The sequence below is a fragment of the Ahaetulla prasina genome, chromosome 17, assembly GCF_028640845.1.
Source record: "Ahaetulla prasina isolate Xishuangbanna chromosome 17, ASM2864084v1, whole genome shotgun sequence".
NCBI lineage: Eukaryota > Metazoa > Chordata > Lepidosauria > Squamata > Colubridae > Ahaetulla > Ahaetulla prasina.
In genome coordinates, this window is record NC_080555.1 from 3,795,235 (window position 1) to 3,811,429 (window position 16,195).

At 42.7% G+C, this 16,195-nt stretch overlaps 1 protein-coding gene across 4 annotated transcripts in view; it reads left to right on the plus strand.

Moving 5' to 3' along the window:
- The window catches only part of FDPS (farnesyl diphosphate synthase), a 16,487-nt gene extending 5,871 nt beyond the window's left edge, over nt 1–10,616 (plus strand). For 2 of the 4 annotated variants that reach the window (XM_058159884.1, XM_058159886.1), the window contains exons 3-10: nt 447–587; nt 823–903; nt 2,392–2,514; nt 3,271–3,344; nt 4,470–4,542; nt 5,240–5,317; nt 8,272–8,406; nt 9,636–10,616. In XM_058159884.1, coding sequence (XP_058015867.1) covers nt 447–587; nt 823–903; nt 2,392–2,514; nt 3,271–3,344; nt 4,470–4,542; nt 5,240–5,317; nt 8,272–8,406; nt 9,636–9,836 — 906 coding nt within the window. In that variant the 3' untranslated portion in view covers nt 9,837–10,616. The remainder of the gene's footprint in view (nt 1–446; nt 588–822; nt 904–2,391; nt 2,515–3,270; nt 3,345–4,469; nt 4,543–5,239; nt 5,318–8,271; nt 8,407–9,635) is intronic. The other 2 variants (XM_058159888.1, XM_058159887.1) reach the window with 1 other exon arrangement.
- The last annotated feature ends 5,579 nt before the right edge of the window (nt 10,617–16,195 follow it).

The window sequence follows — 16,195 nt, forward strand, 5'->3', positions numbered from 1 at the left end:
TGGACAATGAAGGGAAATTAAACTCTAAGCAAGACCAGGGTGAGCAAATTTCTCACTTATTGGCGTAAATATTACTCTCACCTCACAATCAGGGCAGGCTGTGAGTTCGATCCTAGGTAGAGGCAGATATTTTTCTCTCTGGGCACAATGAGAATATTATCTGCTGAACAAAACTCCACACTGGCAACAGGGAAAGGCATCCGGCCAGTAAAACACTCTGCTAGCTCCATTCATTGCCCAGACTCCACCCCACAAGGGATTATGGGGTCGGTAAATGATCATGGTTTTGTTCGTAAGTTGAGGACTAGCTGTAATGCCCAGTGGGGTGAGCGGGAGACCAAGAGGAGATCAAAAAAACAGTGGGATTCAGCAGAAATGGGATCTTTTTGTAGACAGAATTGTCACAATTCCCTTACTGTGTTTTTTTGGATATTTTTTCCCTATAGGTGATCGAATATAACACCGTCGGTGGTAAATACAACCGCGGATTGACGGTGGTGGCCGCTATTCGGGAACTAGCCAAACCAGACCAACCAGACCCAAAGACTTTCCGCATCGCCCTGGTTGTGGGTTGGTGCGTTGAACTGGTAAAAAAATCCCTTTTGTGATTTTTTTTTTTGTGGATGGATTTTAAACGACCGGCTGAGTTGTTTTTTGGGAGGGGGGAGCGGAATCGCTCTTTCCTTGGTGTACACCTCAGCCTTCTCTTGTTACTAGTCCTCAGCGCCATGATTTCCCAATAAAGGTCCCCGATTGGCCAAGAAGAAAGAACGTCATCCTTTTGCCAATGGCAGGTATCTGATTTTTTTTTTTTAATTCCAGCTCCAGGCGGTTTTCCTCATCGCCGATGATATCATGGACTCGTCGATAACGCGCCGAGGCCGACCATGCTGGTACAGACAGGTAATTTGAGCAGATCCGAAAATCCTTGCTATTGAAAGACAAGCAAATCCTGTTTGGTTGTTTTTTTTCCTGTTCTTCCAGTAGGCCAAAAAATTCTGGTTTTTTTTTTTGTTTTTTTTTAATTGACCCTTGAAAGGAGTTTGCGCAACACAATTAATTGCTTCCCTCAAAATGGGCCAGGGGTCGGCAACTTTAAACACTCAAAGAGCCATTTGGACCCGTTTCCCACAGAAAAGAAAATGCTGGGAGCCACAAAAACCTTTCCTGTGCCTGACTGTTTCTTTTTTTTTTTTTTTACTGAAAAAGTTTTACAAAACACTTTTTTCCCCCGTTTCCCCCCTCCCCTCCTTCAAAACCCTCCCCGACTTCCCAGAACAAACACAATGTATAATCAAAAATAAAACAGTAGAGAATAGGAATAGAATACAGAATAGAATAGAATAGAATAGAATAGAATAGAATAGAATAGAATAGAATAGAATAGAAACTGGAATAAATTGGAATAGAATAGAATAGAATAGAATAGAATAGAATAGAATAGAATAGAATAGAATAGAATAGAATAGAATAGAATTTTGGAGAATAGAATAGAAATATAGAATAGAAGAATAGAGTAGAATAGAATAATTTTGGAGAATAGAAATATAGAATAGAACTTTGGAGAATAGAATAGAATAGAATAGAATCTTGGAGAATAGAATAGAAATATAGACTAGACGAGAAATAGAAATAGAAATAGAATTTTTATTGGCCAAGTGTGATTGGACACACAAGGAATTTGTCTTGGTGCATATGCTCTCAGTAGAATAGAAGAATAGAATAGAATAGAAATATAGAATAGAAATATAGAATAGAACTTTGGAGAATAGAATAGAATAGAATAGAATTTTGGAGAATAGAATAGAAATATAGACTAGACTAGAAGAATAGAATAGAAATATAGAATAGAATAGAATTTTGGAGAATAGAATAGAAATATAGAATAGAAGAATAGAATAGAACTTTGGAGAATAGAATAGTAGAATAGAATAGAATAGAATTTTGGAGAATGGAATAGAAATATAGAATAGAATAGAAGAATAGAATAGAATAGAAATATAGAATAGAACAGGAATAGAATACAGAAGAAAAGAGAAAAGAAGGGAGGATAGGATAAGAGAAGAGAGGATAGACGATGAAGAGAAAAGAGAAGAAGGGAGGATAGGATAAGATAACCTTTATTGTCACTTTTTTCTGTAAACACATCGGCCCGCTTTATTTTTTTTAAAAAACCTGCAATTCCGATGCCCGCTCGCAAAAGAAAATACAATTGTCTTAAGTCGAGAATTATATGTTTAGAAACTGTATTTTCTTTTTCTCTTTTTGCAAGGAAGTCAAAACTAGGATTTGGGGCTGACTTGATTTCCCCAGTAATTCCTGGTTCCTTTATTATTATTTTTTCGGTTTTTTTGTTTTACTGGGGGTTTTTTTTGGCATCCTCTCTCGCAGGAAGGGATTGGTTTGGACGCTGTGAATGATGCGTTTCTGGTGGAATCCAGCGTTTACCAGCTGCTGAAGCGGCATTGCCGAGACCAGCCGTACTATCTGAATTTAATAGAGCTTTTTCTTCAGGTGAGCAAGAAAATCTTCCTCGTTTGAGGGTCTTTAAATCTGGCTGTTTTATTTGGGGGCCCCCAGAGAAGCTGCGGAGGGCCCGAATAAATGGAATTTTTATGACGTTTTGAATTTTTAAGGTTCCTCGTCGATTGCAGATTTTCACGTAAACTCAGGAGACAAAAAAAACAAAAACAAAAAACACAACTCTGAATACTGAATGCCTGTGAGGTGTGCAGCTAGTCCTCAAACGTACGACGGCAGCGGAGCCCAAAATTTCTGTCGCTGTGGCCCCCTCCCTCGAGTCCACCTCTTCATTATCCTAAGAGGATTCGAACTCGCTGTAAATGCAGGCCGTCCTTGACGTACGGCAATTGGGTCCCACCCAAATTTCCGTTGTTAAAGTGAAACCGTTGAATTTTTGCCCCGTTTTACGACCTTCCTTGCCACGGTCGTTAAGTGAATCACTGAATAAATGCGCTGTTGTAAGTTGAGGACTACCTTTGCTGGAGAAGGTTTTGGACTAGGGATGGGGAGAACCAGGTTCGAGTCCTTCCCTTCCCTGGGAGACTTGGAGCCATTCATTCATTCGCCAAGCCTACCTTGTAGGGTTGTTGTGCAGGAAGAAAGAAGGGAGGAAGGAAAATAGATGAATAAGAAAGCCAAACAGTGATGGAAAGAGATCGTTTCTGGACTTTTTCTTCCTTTTTTTAAAATCTTTTTTCTTTTCATCTTTTGTTTTCATCTTTTTTTCCCTGTCCGGTTCTCTCCCAGTCATCCTACCAGACCGAGCTGGGCCAAGCCTTGGATCTATTTCACACCAATCTGGATTCCTTCACGGAAGAAAGGTGAGAAGACGTTGCAGTAACACACCGGTGGTCTTTGATTTAACAACAGTTCGTTTAGTGACTGTTGGAAGTTACAACGCCACTGAAAAAAATTACTTCTGGCTTAGTTTTCCTTCCTTCCTTCCTTCCTTGGGGTTTGGACTAAGACCTCCAAGGTCCCTTCCAGATCCGATATTCTGTTATTTTGCCTTCCTTCCTTCCTTCCTTCCTTCCTTCCTTCCTTCCTTCCTTCCTTCCTTCCTTCCTTCCTTTCTTCTTTCTCCTTCCTTCCTTCCTTCTTTCCTTCTTTCTTTGTCCTTCTTTCCTTTCTTCTTTCTTTCTTTCTCCTTCCTTCCTTCCTTCTTTCTTTCTTTCTCCTTCCTTCCTCCCTCCCTCTCCCCCTCTCTCCCTTCCTGCGGGTTGGACTAGAAGACCTCCAAGGTCCCTTCCAGATCTGATATTCTGTTATTTTGCCTTCCTTCCTTCCTCTTTCTTTCTTTCTTTCTTTCTTTCTTTCTTTCTTTCTTTCTTTCTTTCTTTCTTTCTTTCTCCTTCCTTCCTTTCTTCTTTCTTTCTCCTTCCTTCCTTCTTTCCTTCCTTCCTTCTTTCTCCTTCCTTCCTTCCTTCCTTTCCTTCTTTCTTTGTCCTTCTTTCCTTTCTTCTTTCTTTCTCCTTCCTTCCTTCTTTCTTTCTCCTTCCTTCCTTCCTTCCTTCCTCCCTCCCACTCCCCCTCCCTGCGGGTTGGACTAGAAGACCTCCAAGGTCCCTTCCAGATCTGATATTCTGTTATTTTGCCTGCCTGCCTGCCTGCCTTCCTCCCTCTCTCTCTCTCTCTCTCTCTCTCTCTCTCTTTCTTTCTTTCTTTCTTTCTCCTTCCTTCCTTCCTTCCTTCCTTCCTTCCTTCCTTCCTTCCTTCCTTCCTTCTTTCTTTCTCCTTCCTTCCTTCCTTCTTTCCTTCTTTGTCCTTCCTTCCTTCATTTCTTCTTTCTTTCTTTCTCCTTCCTTCCTCCCTCCTTCCCTCTCTCCCTCCCTGCGGGTTGGACTAGAAGACCTCCAAGGTCCCTTCCAACTCTTGTTAGCCTGTTGAATGTTTGCAAGGAGCTGTTTCTTCTCCAGAACGCTGAAGCTCTGTGCTTCCTTTCGCAGGTACAAAGCCATCGTGAAGCACAAAACAGCCTATTATTCCTTTTATTTGCCGGTGGCGGCTGCGATGTATATGGTGAGTCCAAAGTTTGGCGCCAGCAGGCAGAAGATGTTAAGTTGCCGCCCTTTTTCCAAAGCTTTTTTGCTGAAAAGGGGCAATTTACTTGAACCACTGCAGTGTTTGCTTAACAACCACGTCCAAATAGGTCATAAAACGGAGCCCGTCATGGAACCAATCCACTTTAGAACCACCCTGGATTGCAAAACTTGACTTAACGACCGTTTTTGTTAAGAGTTACACCCTTCGCAGCCTTCCCCGTGGTCATGTGATCAGAATCCAGGCGATCAGTTGGCAACTGACTCACATTTATGACGGTCGACGTGTCCCAAGGTCACGCGATCCGCCTTTTGTGACCGTCTTGACGAGCAGAGTCCATGGATGGGGGAAGCCGGATTCACTTAACAACCGGGTTACTCACTTTTCCACTGCAGGGATTCACTTAGTAACGGTGGCAAGAAAGAGCGTAAACTTGTGCAAAACTCATTTAGCCAATGTCTCACTTAGCAACAGAAACGTTGGGCTCAGTTTGTGGACATAAGTCGAGGACTACCTGTATTTAAAAAAAAAAAAAAAGAAGATAAATGAACACGGCCGCAATCCCAGCTTCAGGGCAAGGGATATGCTAGAAGTTGTATCTTACTCATTGCTCGTTGCAAAGTTTATCCGTGTAGTTGTCCATTTAATTTTTTTTTTCTTTCTCTCCCTCATTCAGGCTGGCATCGAGAGCGAAGAAGAGCACGCGCACGCCAAGGCCATCCTTCTCGAAATGGGGGAATTTTTTCAAATCCAGGTAAACAATTTTTGCAAGTTTTGGGTCAAGAGATGGATGGGAAATACCATATTTTTTTGGAGTATAAGACGCATCTTTCCCCCCCCCCCAAAAAATAGGGTGAAAATCTGGGTGTGTCTTATACTCCGAATGTAGCCCCAGCCAGTTTCTCAAACGGAGGTTTCAGAGGCTGAAAGAAGCTTCAGAAAAAAAGCCCCCAAACAGAGCTTCAGAAAAGAAGCCGCCAAACAGAGCTTCAGAAAAAAGCCTCCAAACAGAGCTTCAGAAAAGAAGCCCCCAAATAGAGCTTCAGAAAAGAAGCCCCCAAACAGAGCTTCAGAAAAGAAGCCCCCAAACAGAGCTTCAGAAAAGAAGCCCCCAAACAGAGCTTCAGAAAAAAAGCCCCCAAACAGAGCTTCAGAAAAGAAGCCCCCAAATAGAGCTTCAGAAAAAAAGCCCCCAAACAGAGCTTCAGAAAAAAGCCTCCAAATAGAGCTTCAGAAAAAAGCCTCCAAACAGAGCTTCAGAAAAAAAGTCCCCAAACAGAGCTTCAGAAAAAAGCCTCCAAACAGAGCTTCAGAAAAGAAGCCCCCAAACAGAGCTTCAGAAAAAAGCCTCCAAACAGAGCTTCAGAAAAAAAGCCCCCAAACAGAGCTTCAGAAAAAAAGCCCCCAAACAGAGCTTCAGAGGCTTTTTTTCTGAAGTTCTGTTTTGGAGGCTTTCAGAGGCAGAAAAAAGTTTTTTCTGAAACGGAGTTTCAGAGGCAGAAAAAAAAAGCCAAAAAAAGCAAGGCCCAGAGCTCACAACCAAGGAACCTGTTGCTAAAATTCACCTCTGGGAAGAGCTGATGGGGGGTATTCTTATTCTTATACTCCGAAAAATACGGTACATTTGATACTATTGATAATAATTTTTTTAAAATTAAGATTGCTTGGGATTTGAACGCGGGACATCCAGACTCGGAGGAACAAAACAGGCGGTTTTCCCTTAGTTTCCCTGGTTTTTTTCCTGGCATCTCTGCAAAAGGTGGCCTCCATCAGGACTAGAAACCTGCTGGGGTTCTAAATAAACCCACTGTTCTCCGAAGCCCTCTATTGGAAACAAGCCGGCACTGCACTTACTAGCTTAAACCTGGCAGATTCAAAGTTGATCTGCCTTTTGTATTTAAAAAAATAGGTGCAAAATTCACTTTTCACTGAGCAGTCTTTCCCGTCTGCCTGGAATTCCTGGAATTAAAACAATTTTGGCCTAATTTGGGTGGGGGAGGAGGAAATCAAGAAAAGCAGGAAGTTTTGCAAGGGTGCGGATGAACCGGTTTGGGTTCATTGTCAGCAACCACGCAGGGGGTTGGACTAGATGACCTACAGCCGTGATGGGGAATCTATGGCATGTGTGCAGAGGTGGTATGTAGAGCCCTCTCTGTGGACACGCGCACTGTAACTAGCTGCTCTTCTGGTTTCTAAAAAACGGCCCCAAAAGCTGCCTAAAAACAGCCAAAAAAATGGCCAAAAAAACCACAACAGCCTGAAAATGGCCCAGAAAATGGCCTGAAAACGCCCCAAAAAACCAGCCTGAAAATAGCCCAAAATACGGCCTGAAAACAGCCCCAAAAACGGCAAAGAAACAGGCCATTTTTTGGGGAGAAAAACAGCTGAAAAATACCCTGAAAATGGCCTGAAAAACAACAAAGAAACAGCCTGTTTTTTGGCCCCAAAAACAGCCTGAAAACGGCCTGGAAAACAACCTGAAAATGCCCCTGAAAATGGCCTGAAAATGTCCCGAAAAAGGCCCCAAAAAGGCCTGAAAAATGGCAAAGAAACAAGCTATTTTTTGGGCCAAAAATGGCCTGAAAACAGCCTGAAAACTGCCCAAAAAAGGCCTGAGAACAGCCCCAAAAACGGCAAAGAAACAGGCCATTTTGGGGGACAAAAACAGCCTGAAAACAGCCCATAAAATGGCAAAGAAACAGGCCGTTTTTTGGGGAGAAAAACAGCTGAAAAATACCCTGAAAATGGCCTGAAAAACAACAAAGAAACAGCCTGTTTTTTGGCCCCAAAAACAGCCTGAAAACGGCCTGGAAAACAGCCTGAAAATGCCCCTGAAAATGGCCAGAAAAATGGCAAAGAAACAAGCTATTTTTGGGGCCAAAAATGGCCTGAAAACTGCCCAAAAAAGGCCTGAAAACAGCCCATAAGATGGCAAAGAAACAGGCTGTTTTTTGGGGAGAAAAACAGCTGAAAAACAGCCTGAAAATGACTTGAAAAACAACAAAGAAACAGCCTGTTTTTGGGCCCCAAAAACAGCCTGAAAATGGCCTGGAAAACAGCCTGAAAATGCCCCCAAAACCAGCCTGAAAACAGCCCAAAATACAACCTGAAAATGGCCTAAAAACAGCCTGAAAATGTCCTGAAAAAGGCCCCAAAATGGCCTGAAAAATGGCAAAGAAACAGGCTGTTTTTTGGGCCAAAAATGGCCCTGAAAACTGCCCAAAAAAGGCCTGAAAACAGCCCCCAAAACGGCAAAGGCCATTTTTTGGGAGAAAAACAGCCGAAAAACAGCCTGAAAATAGCCTGAAAAATGGCAAAGAAACAGGCCATTTTTCAGCCCAAAAAGCCTGAAAACTGCCTTAAAAAAGGCCTGAAAACGGCCCAAAAAACGGCAAAGAAACAGGCCTTTTTTTGGGAGAAAAACAGCCGAAAAACAGCCTGAAAAACGGCAAAGAAACAGGCCATTTTTCAGGCCAAAAATGCCCTGAAAAAGCCTGAAAACTGCCTTAAAAAAGGCCTGAAAACAGCTCAAAAAACGGCAAAGAAACAGGCTGTTTTTCGGGACAAAAACATTCTAAAAATGGCCTGAGGCAATACCGCAAAAATGCAAAAACCCCGCGACGTGAAATAAATTTTAAGTCCCCCCTTCTGGATGACGGGTAAAAGAAATTCCAGAAATTAAAAAAAGAATTCTATTCCTCTCTGCAGGATGATTTCCTTGACAATTTTGGGGACCCCCAAGTGACCGGAAAAATAGGGACGGATATTCAGGATAACAAATGCAGCTGGTTGGTGGTACAGAGCCTCAAACAAGCATCTCCCGAGCAGAGAAAGATTTTGGAGGTAACCTGGTTAGCTAAAACGACAAACCGAGTTTTCCAGCTCGGCCACTGAATTGACCCCAAATCAACCATACACAGTGGTGGGATTCAAATAATTTAACAACCGGTTCTCTGCCCTAATGACCAGCTGGGTAGGCGTGGCTTGGTGGTCATGTGACCGTGTGGGTGTGGCCAACTCAACATCACTCATGTCGATGGGCGCTTCGCCTTAGCTGTTAACAATGTAACAAGGGTTAACCAGAGAGGCTGTTTCTGTAAGCAGGGCAATAAAGATTAAGCTAGAAATACCACCAGAATATTTCAGTTCCTTACAGGATTAGCCCTGTAAAGTGGAAAAAAACAAAATGAGATTTCTTCCAACAACTGGTTCTCCGAACTGCTTAGAAAGTTAACAACCGGTTCTCCCGAATAGATGCGAACTGGCTGAATCCCACCACTGACCATACATACCGCTTACTCTCTGGAAATTCGCACATCCCGTTCTAGTTACTCCTTGACTTATGACCACAATTCGTCCCAAAATTTCCATCGCTAAGTGAGAACCTTGTTAAGTGATCTTTGTCCCGCTTTAAACCCTGTCTTGTGCGCGGTCATTAAGTGAAATCCCTGCAATTGTTAAGTTTAGGAAGAGGAGCCAAGGGAGTTTTGCCCCATTTTACGACCTTTCTTGCCATGGTCGTTAAGTGAATCGCTGCAATTGTTAAGTTAGGAACAGGGTCAAAGGAAGTTTCGCCTCATTTTATGACTTTTCTTGCCTCGGCCGTTAAGTGAATCACCACAGTTAAGTTACAGACATGGTTGTTAAGTGAATCTGGCTTCCCAATGGACTTGGCTTGTCAGAAGATCGCAAAAGGGGATCACGTGACTCCCCCCGGGACACTGGCACCGTCATAAGTGTGAATCCATTACCAAGCATCCGAATTTCGATCATGCCGCAACGGTCGTTAAGTGTGAAAAACAGTCCTAAGTCACTTTTTTTCAGTGCCGTGGTAACTTCAAACGGTCGCTAAACGAAGCGTTGTAAGTCGAGGACTATTTCCATAACACGTTGTTCAAAAAAAAAAAAAAGAACCATTTCTTAAGAGCTGAAATTCTGAAATTCAAAAAAACCAGGATAATTTCGTAAGTTGGATCCTGCAAACGCAGCCTGGGAGAGAGAGAAAAGTTGGAATAATTAATTCTTAAAACAGTTCAAATTTTATTTATTTATTTTTTGGGGGAATCTCCTAGGAGAACTACGGTCAAAAGGATCCGGAGAAAATTAATCGGGTGAAGGCTCTCTACGAAGAACAGGATTTAAAAGCCGTTTATAAAAACTACGAAGAAAACAGCTACCAACAAATCGTGGGTTTAATCGCTCAACACGCCGTCCGTCTGCCCGGCCGGATTTTTCTTGATTTAGCCAACAAAATCTACAAAAGGCAGAAATAATTTCTGCAGAGAAATCTGGATTTTGTTTTTATTTTTAGCTGGGACTTGAGATAAAAAAGCAAGCATTTTCTTTAGAACGGTTGTGGGCTCATTCAGAAACGGGAAATTGGGAGGGGGGAGGAAAAAAACAGGAATATTTTCCTTGGGTTACACCCTCAACAGGATTTTATTTTTATTTTTCTTTCGATAGGGGGCGCTACTTAGGAAGGCTGGATAAATTACATTTTTCGTCGCCAGAGGATAAAACCAGAGATTTATCTAAGGGATTTTATTTTTGAGTGGTGGGGTGGCTTAGAGGTGGAGCCTCTTGCCTCACAATCTGGAGGCTGTGAATTCGAACCTAGGGGGAGGCAGATATTTCTCTCTCTGGGCACAATGAGAATATATCTGCCGAACAAAACTCCGCACTGGCAACAGGTAGGGCATCCGGCCAGGAAAACACTCAGCTCCATTCAGTTGCCCAGACTCCACCCACAAAGGTCATTAAAAGGTGTTGCAGGCTGTTGTTTTCCATTTTGTTCATCCTTCCCGAGCCTCCGATGGGGCCGTGAATCCTTGCCACCAGGGTTGGCGGTTGAGGAGGATTGGAACTGTAGTCCATTTAGGAAACGGATGAATTGCTGCTGGGACGTTACTGGTCTTCGACGCCGGATGAGGCTCGCTAAGCTGGGATCCGTCTTTGGGTGATGGCGGTGAGGTTTTTTTAAGGGGCTGGTTGGAAGACTTTGTAACCACCAATAATAAATTATTTTGCAATTGGATTTTGTGTGCTGAAAAGGGACGACGGAGGGAAGATTGTGGCTTCGTTTTTTTCTTCTCTCCTTTCTTCCTTCTCTGTTCAAGCCAGAGGAAGGTAAATCCTCAACTTAATGACCGTAATTTGATCCGGAGTCTCCATGACTAAGCAAGGCAGTTCTTAAATGAGTGGTGCCTGATTTTATGACGTTTTTTTGGCCTCGGTTGTTAAGTGAACCATTGCAGTTGTTAAAGCAAATCAGGCAGCCGTTAAGTGAATATAATAATAAAGCAACAGCAATAATAAGAGCAATAATACAATAATGATAATCATTGCAGTTGTTAATCAGGCAGTTAATATAATAATAAAGCAACAATAACAGCAATAATATAATAATGATAACCATTGCAGTTTTTTAAGTGAATCAAGCAGTTAAGTGAATATACTAAAGCAAACAACAATAATAACAGCAACACTATAATAATGATAATCATTGCAGTTGTTAAGTGAATATAATAAAACAAAAACAGCAATAATATAATTAATTATATGATGATAATAATAGAAACTCATATCAGCCATTGGCGCCAGTCAGCGATATTGGTGATACATTTTTAAATGTTCGGTTGAGTCAGTTTCATGTTTGATGAATAAAATTATAATTTCTCTGCAATGACAAAATTCAAAACGGTTTCGCATTTAATATGTGAGTGCAGCAAAATGACGCCAACTGATTACAAAGCTAGACACGACCGAGTTCCTAATTTAAGACACTGGTCCTTATGTAAAAAAATACGACTTGCCTGTATCCGAAAACGAAGTGGAAAAAGTTGTCAAAAATGAGATGGTGAAGATCTTGTGGGACTTTCGAATACAGACGGATCGTCACTTGGAACACAACACGCCAGATATCAAAGTTGTCGAAAACTGAAGCGTACAATTTATTGATATCGCTGTACCAGGATCTATCTATCTATCATCTCTCTCTCATCTCTCTCTTATCTATTTATTTATCTCTTCTTTCCTGCCTTCTCTCTCTCTCTCTCTCATCTCTATCTATCTTATCTATTTATTTATCTCTTCTTTCCTGCCTTATCTATCTATCTATCTATCTATCTATCTATCTATCTATCTATCTATCTATCTATCTATCATCTCTCTCTCTCATCTCTCTCTTATCTATTTATTTATCTCTTCTTTCCTGCCTTCTCTCTCTCTCTCTCTCATCTCTATCTATCTTATCTATTTATTTATCTCATCTATCTATCTATCTATCATCTATCTATCATCCATCTATCTATCTATCTACCCACCCACCCACCTACCTGCCTACCTACCTATCTATCTATCATCTATCTATCTATCCATCTATCTATCTATCATCTATCATCTATCTATTCTTTCCTGCCTTCTGTATCTATCTATCTACCCACCTACCTGCCTGCCTGCCTACCCACCTACCTACCTACCTATCTATCTATCCATCCATCTATCATCTATCTATCTCTTCCTGCCTGCCTGCCTACCCACCCACCCACCTACCTGCCTGCCACCCACCTACCTACCTACCTACCTACCTACCTATCTATCTATCTATCTATCTATCTATCTATCTATCTATCTATCTATCTATCTATCTCTTCTTTCCTGCCTTCTGTATCTATCTACCTACCTACCTACCTACCTACCTACCTACCTACCTACCTACCTACCTACCTACCTACCTACCTATCTATCTATCTATCTATCTATCTATCTATCTATCTATCCTTTCCTGCCTTCTGTATCTCTCTGTCTCTCATATCTATCTATCTATCTATCTATCTATCTATCTATCTATCTATCTATCTATCTATCTATCTATCTATCTATCATCTATCCTCGCACACAATCTCTCTCTCTGTCCTTCTCTCTCTCTCTTCCTCTCTGTGAATGGGTTGCTTCTCCAAATTAACCCCCCCCCACACACACAAAAGATCCTGAACTGCTCACAATCAGAACCAGCCAAGTTTTCAACTTCAGCTTCATTCCGTCAGGGGGTTGAGCTGGATGACCTCCAGGGGTTCCCTTTGGCATCTCTTTCCTGGAGACACCGATTCAGTCCAGCATGGCAAGCGTTAAATGGGGGGGGGATAGAGAGAGAGAGAGAGAGAAATTGCAATGGGAGCTGCCTTTAGCTCCTCCTCCTCCTCCCTGCTTGGCTGGGGTGAGCTCAGCCCAGGCAGGGCTGGGCAGGGCTGGGCAGGACCAAACCCTGCAGCAAGAGATTAGGGAAGGACAGACGGGCAGTCTGGACAGGCAGAGGCAGGTGAGTGTCCTTGAGGCCGACACCCAGCAGCAGCCCCTTCCTCACCTCCCTCCCACCCACCCACCCACCTAAAAAACCCCAACAGGCTGGCTTTGTGATGGATGGATGGATGGATGGATGGATGGATGAGTGACAGGACCAGGAAATAAAACCAGGGCAGATCCTAGCTTGTCTTCCCGGCTGGCGGAAACCCCTGCACCCCCCCCTCCTTGCTAAGCATCCCTCAGGTATGTCCCACCTGCCTTCCTTATCCTTTTTTTCTTTCTTTCTTTCATGTGCATCTCCCTGGCTCCAGATGTGGCCACCTCTGCATCGCTTCCTTCCATGATGTCCTTTTCTCCCATCCGAGTCGGTTTGTTTTGCAGGGAGCAGGAAGGGAGGGAGGGAGGGGGGGGGAAGAGTTCGAGGAGGCGAAGCTGTCGCCATTCGAACTCTGGACACACCCCAAAGACCTTTTCCCCTGGTCTCTTCCCCCCCACCCACCCCGCTTTTGCCTCCCCTCTCTCTTTTCCAAGGGGCAATCCCCAAAATTAGGAAGCGGCTACAGGGCCAGGAATAAGAGTGGGAAGGGAGTGGGGGGGGGGTCACCCTTCTTCTTTACCGGTTGGAAGGCTGCCTGCACTGTCATCTCACTGCAGTGGCTGCCTGCAGAAAAGCACACTCCCCCCCCTGCCCAACCTCCCCACCCCCCAAAATCTGGTACAATTATTTGAGCTTCTGTCTGTTGTTTTCTTCTGTTGGTGGGAGGTGGGCTGTCTTGGTCTTTGAGCTGTGCTGACTAGTGGTCTCAGGCCCAGATCTGAGTTCAAATGTCCCCCTCTGCTAGTTTTCTTCCTCCCCCCCGCTGCTCCCCCATGATGGGCTCAGCTAAAAGCTGAGCTAAACCCCAATATCAAACTGAAGAACTGAGATCTGAGGTGCGTGGGGGGGAGAAAAACTACCCGTCAAAGGTATTTTAGCACCGGATGGATGCTCCTTAACATCAAACCTGAAGAACGAGAGTCCTCTGGGATCGTGCAGAGCGCCTTTCTAGGGGGTGGAATTAAAATTAAAAGGCAGCGAGGTGGGGTATCTATAGTTGGGTGGGCATCGCATTGTTGGCTGAAGCAGGATTTGACTGTGTTGAGCTGATCGTTCTGGATACAAGCAAAGCCGTATTTGGACAACTGTGTCAGTGATTTTGGATTGGATTCTAATATGACGGGTCTGTTCAGGGTTGAAATGTTATTTTATCCGCCTTCTCGGCTGGGCCGACCACAAAAATCCAATTTCCAGGCATTGCAGGTACTCCAACACCTGGATTTTTGTAAATATAGGAAATAGATATAGATAGATATTATTTTCCAAGAAGGTCCTTGAAAGGATCTTAAAAGACTGTTTTTCTAGGCAATGAAGGTGATTTCGTTGGGACCTCGGGGGGGGGGGGCAGCGTTTAGCACAACCCAACCCCCCCTCAAATAAAAAGGGAATTCACAGCTCTGTGGAATACCTACATGGCAGAAATATCGAAACGGAAGGAAAAAAACATGACAGTGGTTGGTTTCCCCCCCCTCTGTTTGTAAAGGAAGCAGATTTGCAAAGTAGCTACAATCAGATGTGGCCAAACGCCAGACCGGAGTGAGAATGGATCTCAAAATATTATTATTATTATTATTATTATTATTATTATTATTATTATTATTATTATTATTATTATTATTATTATTATTATTATTATTATTATTATTATTATTATTATTATTTTAGTGTGCAAAGAGTTTTGGGAATAATTGCAGATAATGTTTTTTCCTTCTTGATTTTTGGTTTTGAGATAGTTAGATAGATAGATAGAGATAGATAAGAATAGATAGATATGGAGAGAGAGGGATGGATGGATAGATGGATAGATGGATGGATGGATAGAAACAGAGATAGATAGATAGATAGATAGATAGATAGATAGATAGATAGATAGATAGATAGATAGATAGAGATAGATAGATAGGGATGGACAGATAGATAGAATGAGAAACAGAAACAGAAAGATAGATAGATAGATAGATAGATAGATAGATAGACAGACAGACAGACAGACAGACAGAGAGACAGATGATGGATGGACGGATAGATAGATAGAAACAGAAACAGAAACCGACATAGATAGATAGATAGATAGATAGATAGATAGATAGATAGATAGATAGATAGGTAGATAGATAGATAAATAAATAGATAAATAGGGGTGGATGGATAGATAGATAGAAACAGAAATAGATAGATAGTTAGATAGATAGATAGATAGATAGATAGATAGATAGATAGATAGATAGATAGATAGATAGATAGATAGATAGATAGATAGATAGATAGACAGACAGATGATGGATGGATGGATGGATGGATAGATAGATAGATAGAAACAGAAACTGACATAGATAGATAGATAGATAGATAGATAGATAGATAGATAGATAGATAGATAGATAGATAGATAGATAGATAGATAGATATACAGACAGACAGACAGACAGACAGACAGACAGATAGATAATGGATGGATGGATAGATAGATAGAAACAGAAACAGAGATAGATACATAGATAGATAGACAGACAGACAGATGTAGAAACAGAGAGAGAGAGAAATAGATAGGGAGAGAAGGAGGGAGGGAGGGAGGGAAGGGAAGTGATAGGTAGACAGACAGACAGATATCTGTAAACAGGGAGGGAGCTGGAGGGCCTGAAGAGGGAGGGGCCTGACACCCGACATCCTTGTTGTCATGAGAACCCCAATTTCTCTTCTTGAATTGGTGAAGGTTGAACAAGACGACACGGCAAACAACCACCGCCTGTCCGCCCCCCCCCCCTCCGATCTGCGCAGTCGGAACAGACAAAGCAAGGCTCTGGTCTCAGCGCCCTTGTAAATCACCTTTATCGTTGGATCATTAGCTTTGGGGTTGCGGGGAGACGGGGTCGTGGAGGAGCAGAGCCTCCCCAGCCAAGAGTAGTCTACCTGGGGAAGGGGGATCGGCACTCAAAGCTTTTCGGAAAGGACTCTAGATGTGCAGGCATGTGATGCATTGGGGGAGGCGGTGGGGAACGAGCTGAGTGTGGAAATAGCTTGGAAAATATATATATATATATATATATCTCAGTCTGATGAATAATAGAAGAGGAACAGTTTAGCGCGCTGGCTATGCCCAACACACAGATTACATCTGCTGGTATTTAAGTTGCAAATGGGTTTTGGGAAGGGGGGGAGGTTGGGGAGGGTTCTGCGAATGGAATGAGCTCATGGAAGGGAAGGAAGGAAGGAAGGAAGGAAGGAAGGAGAAAG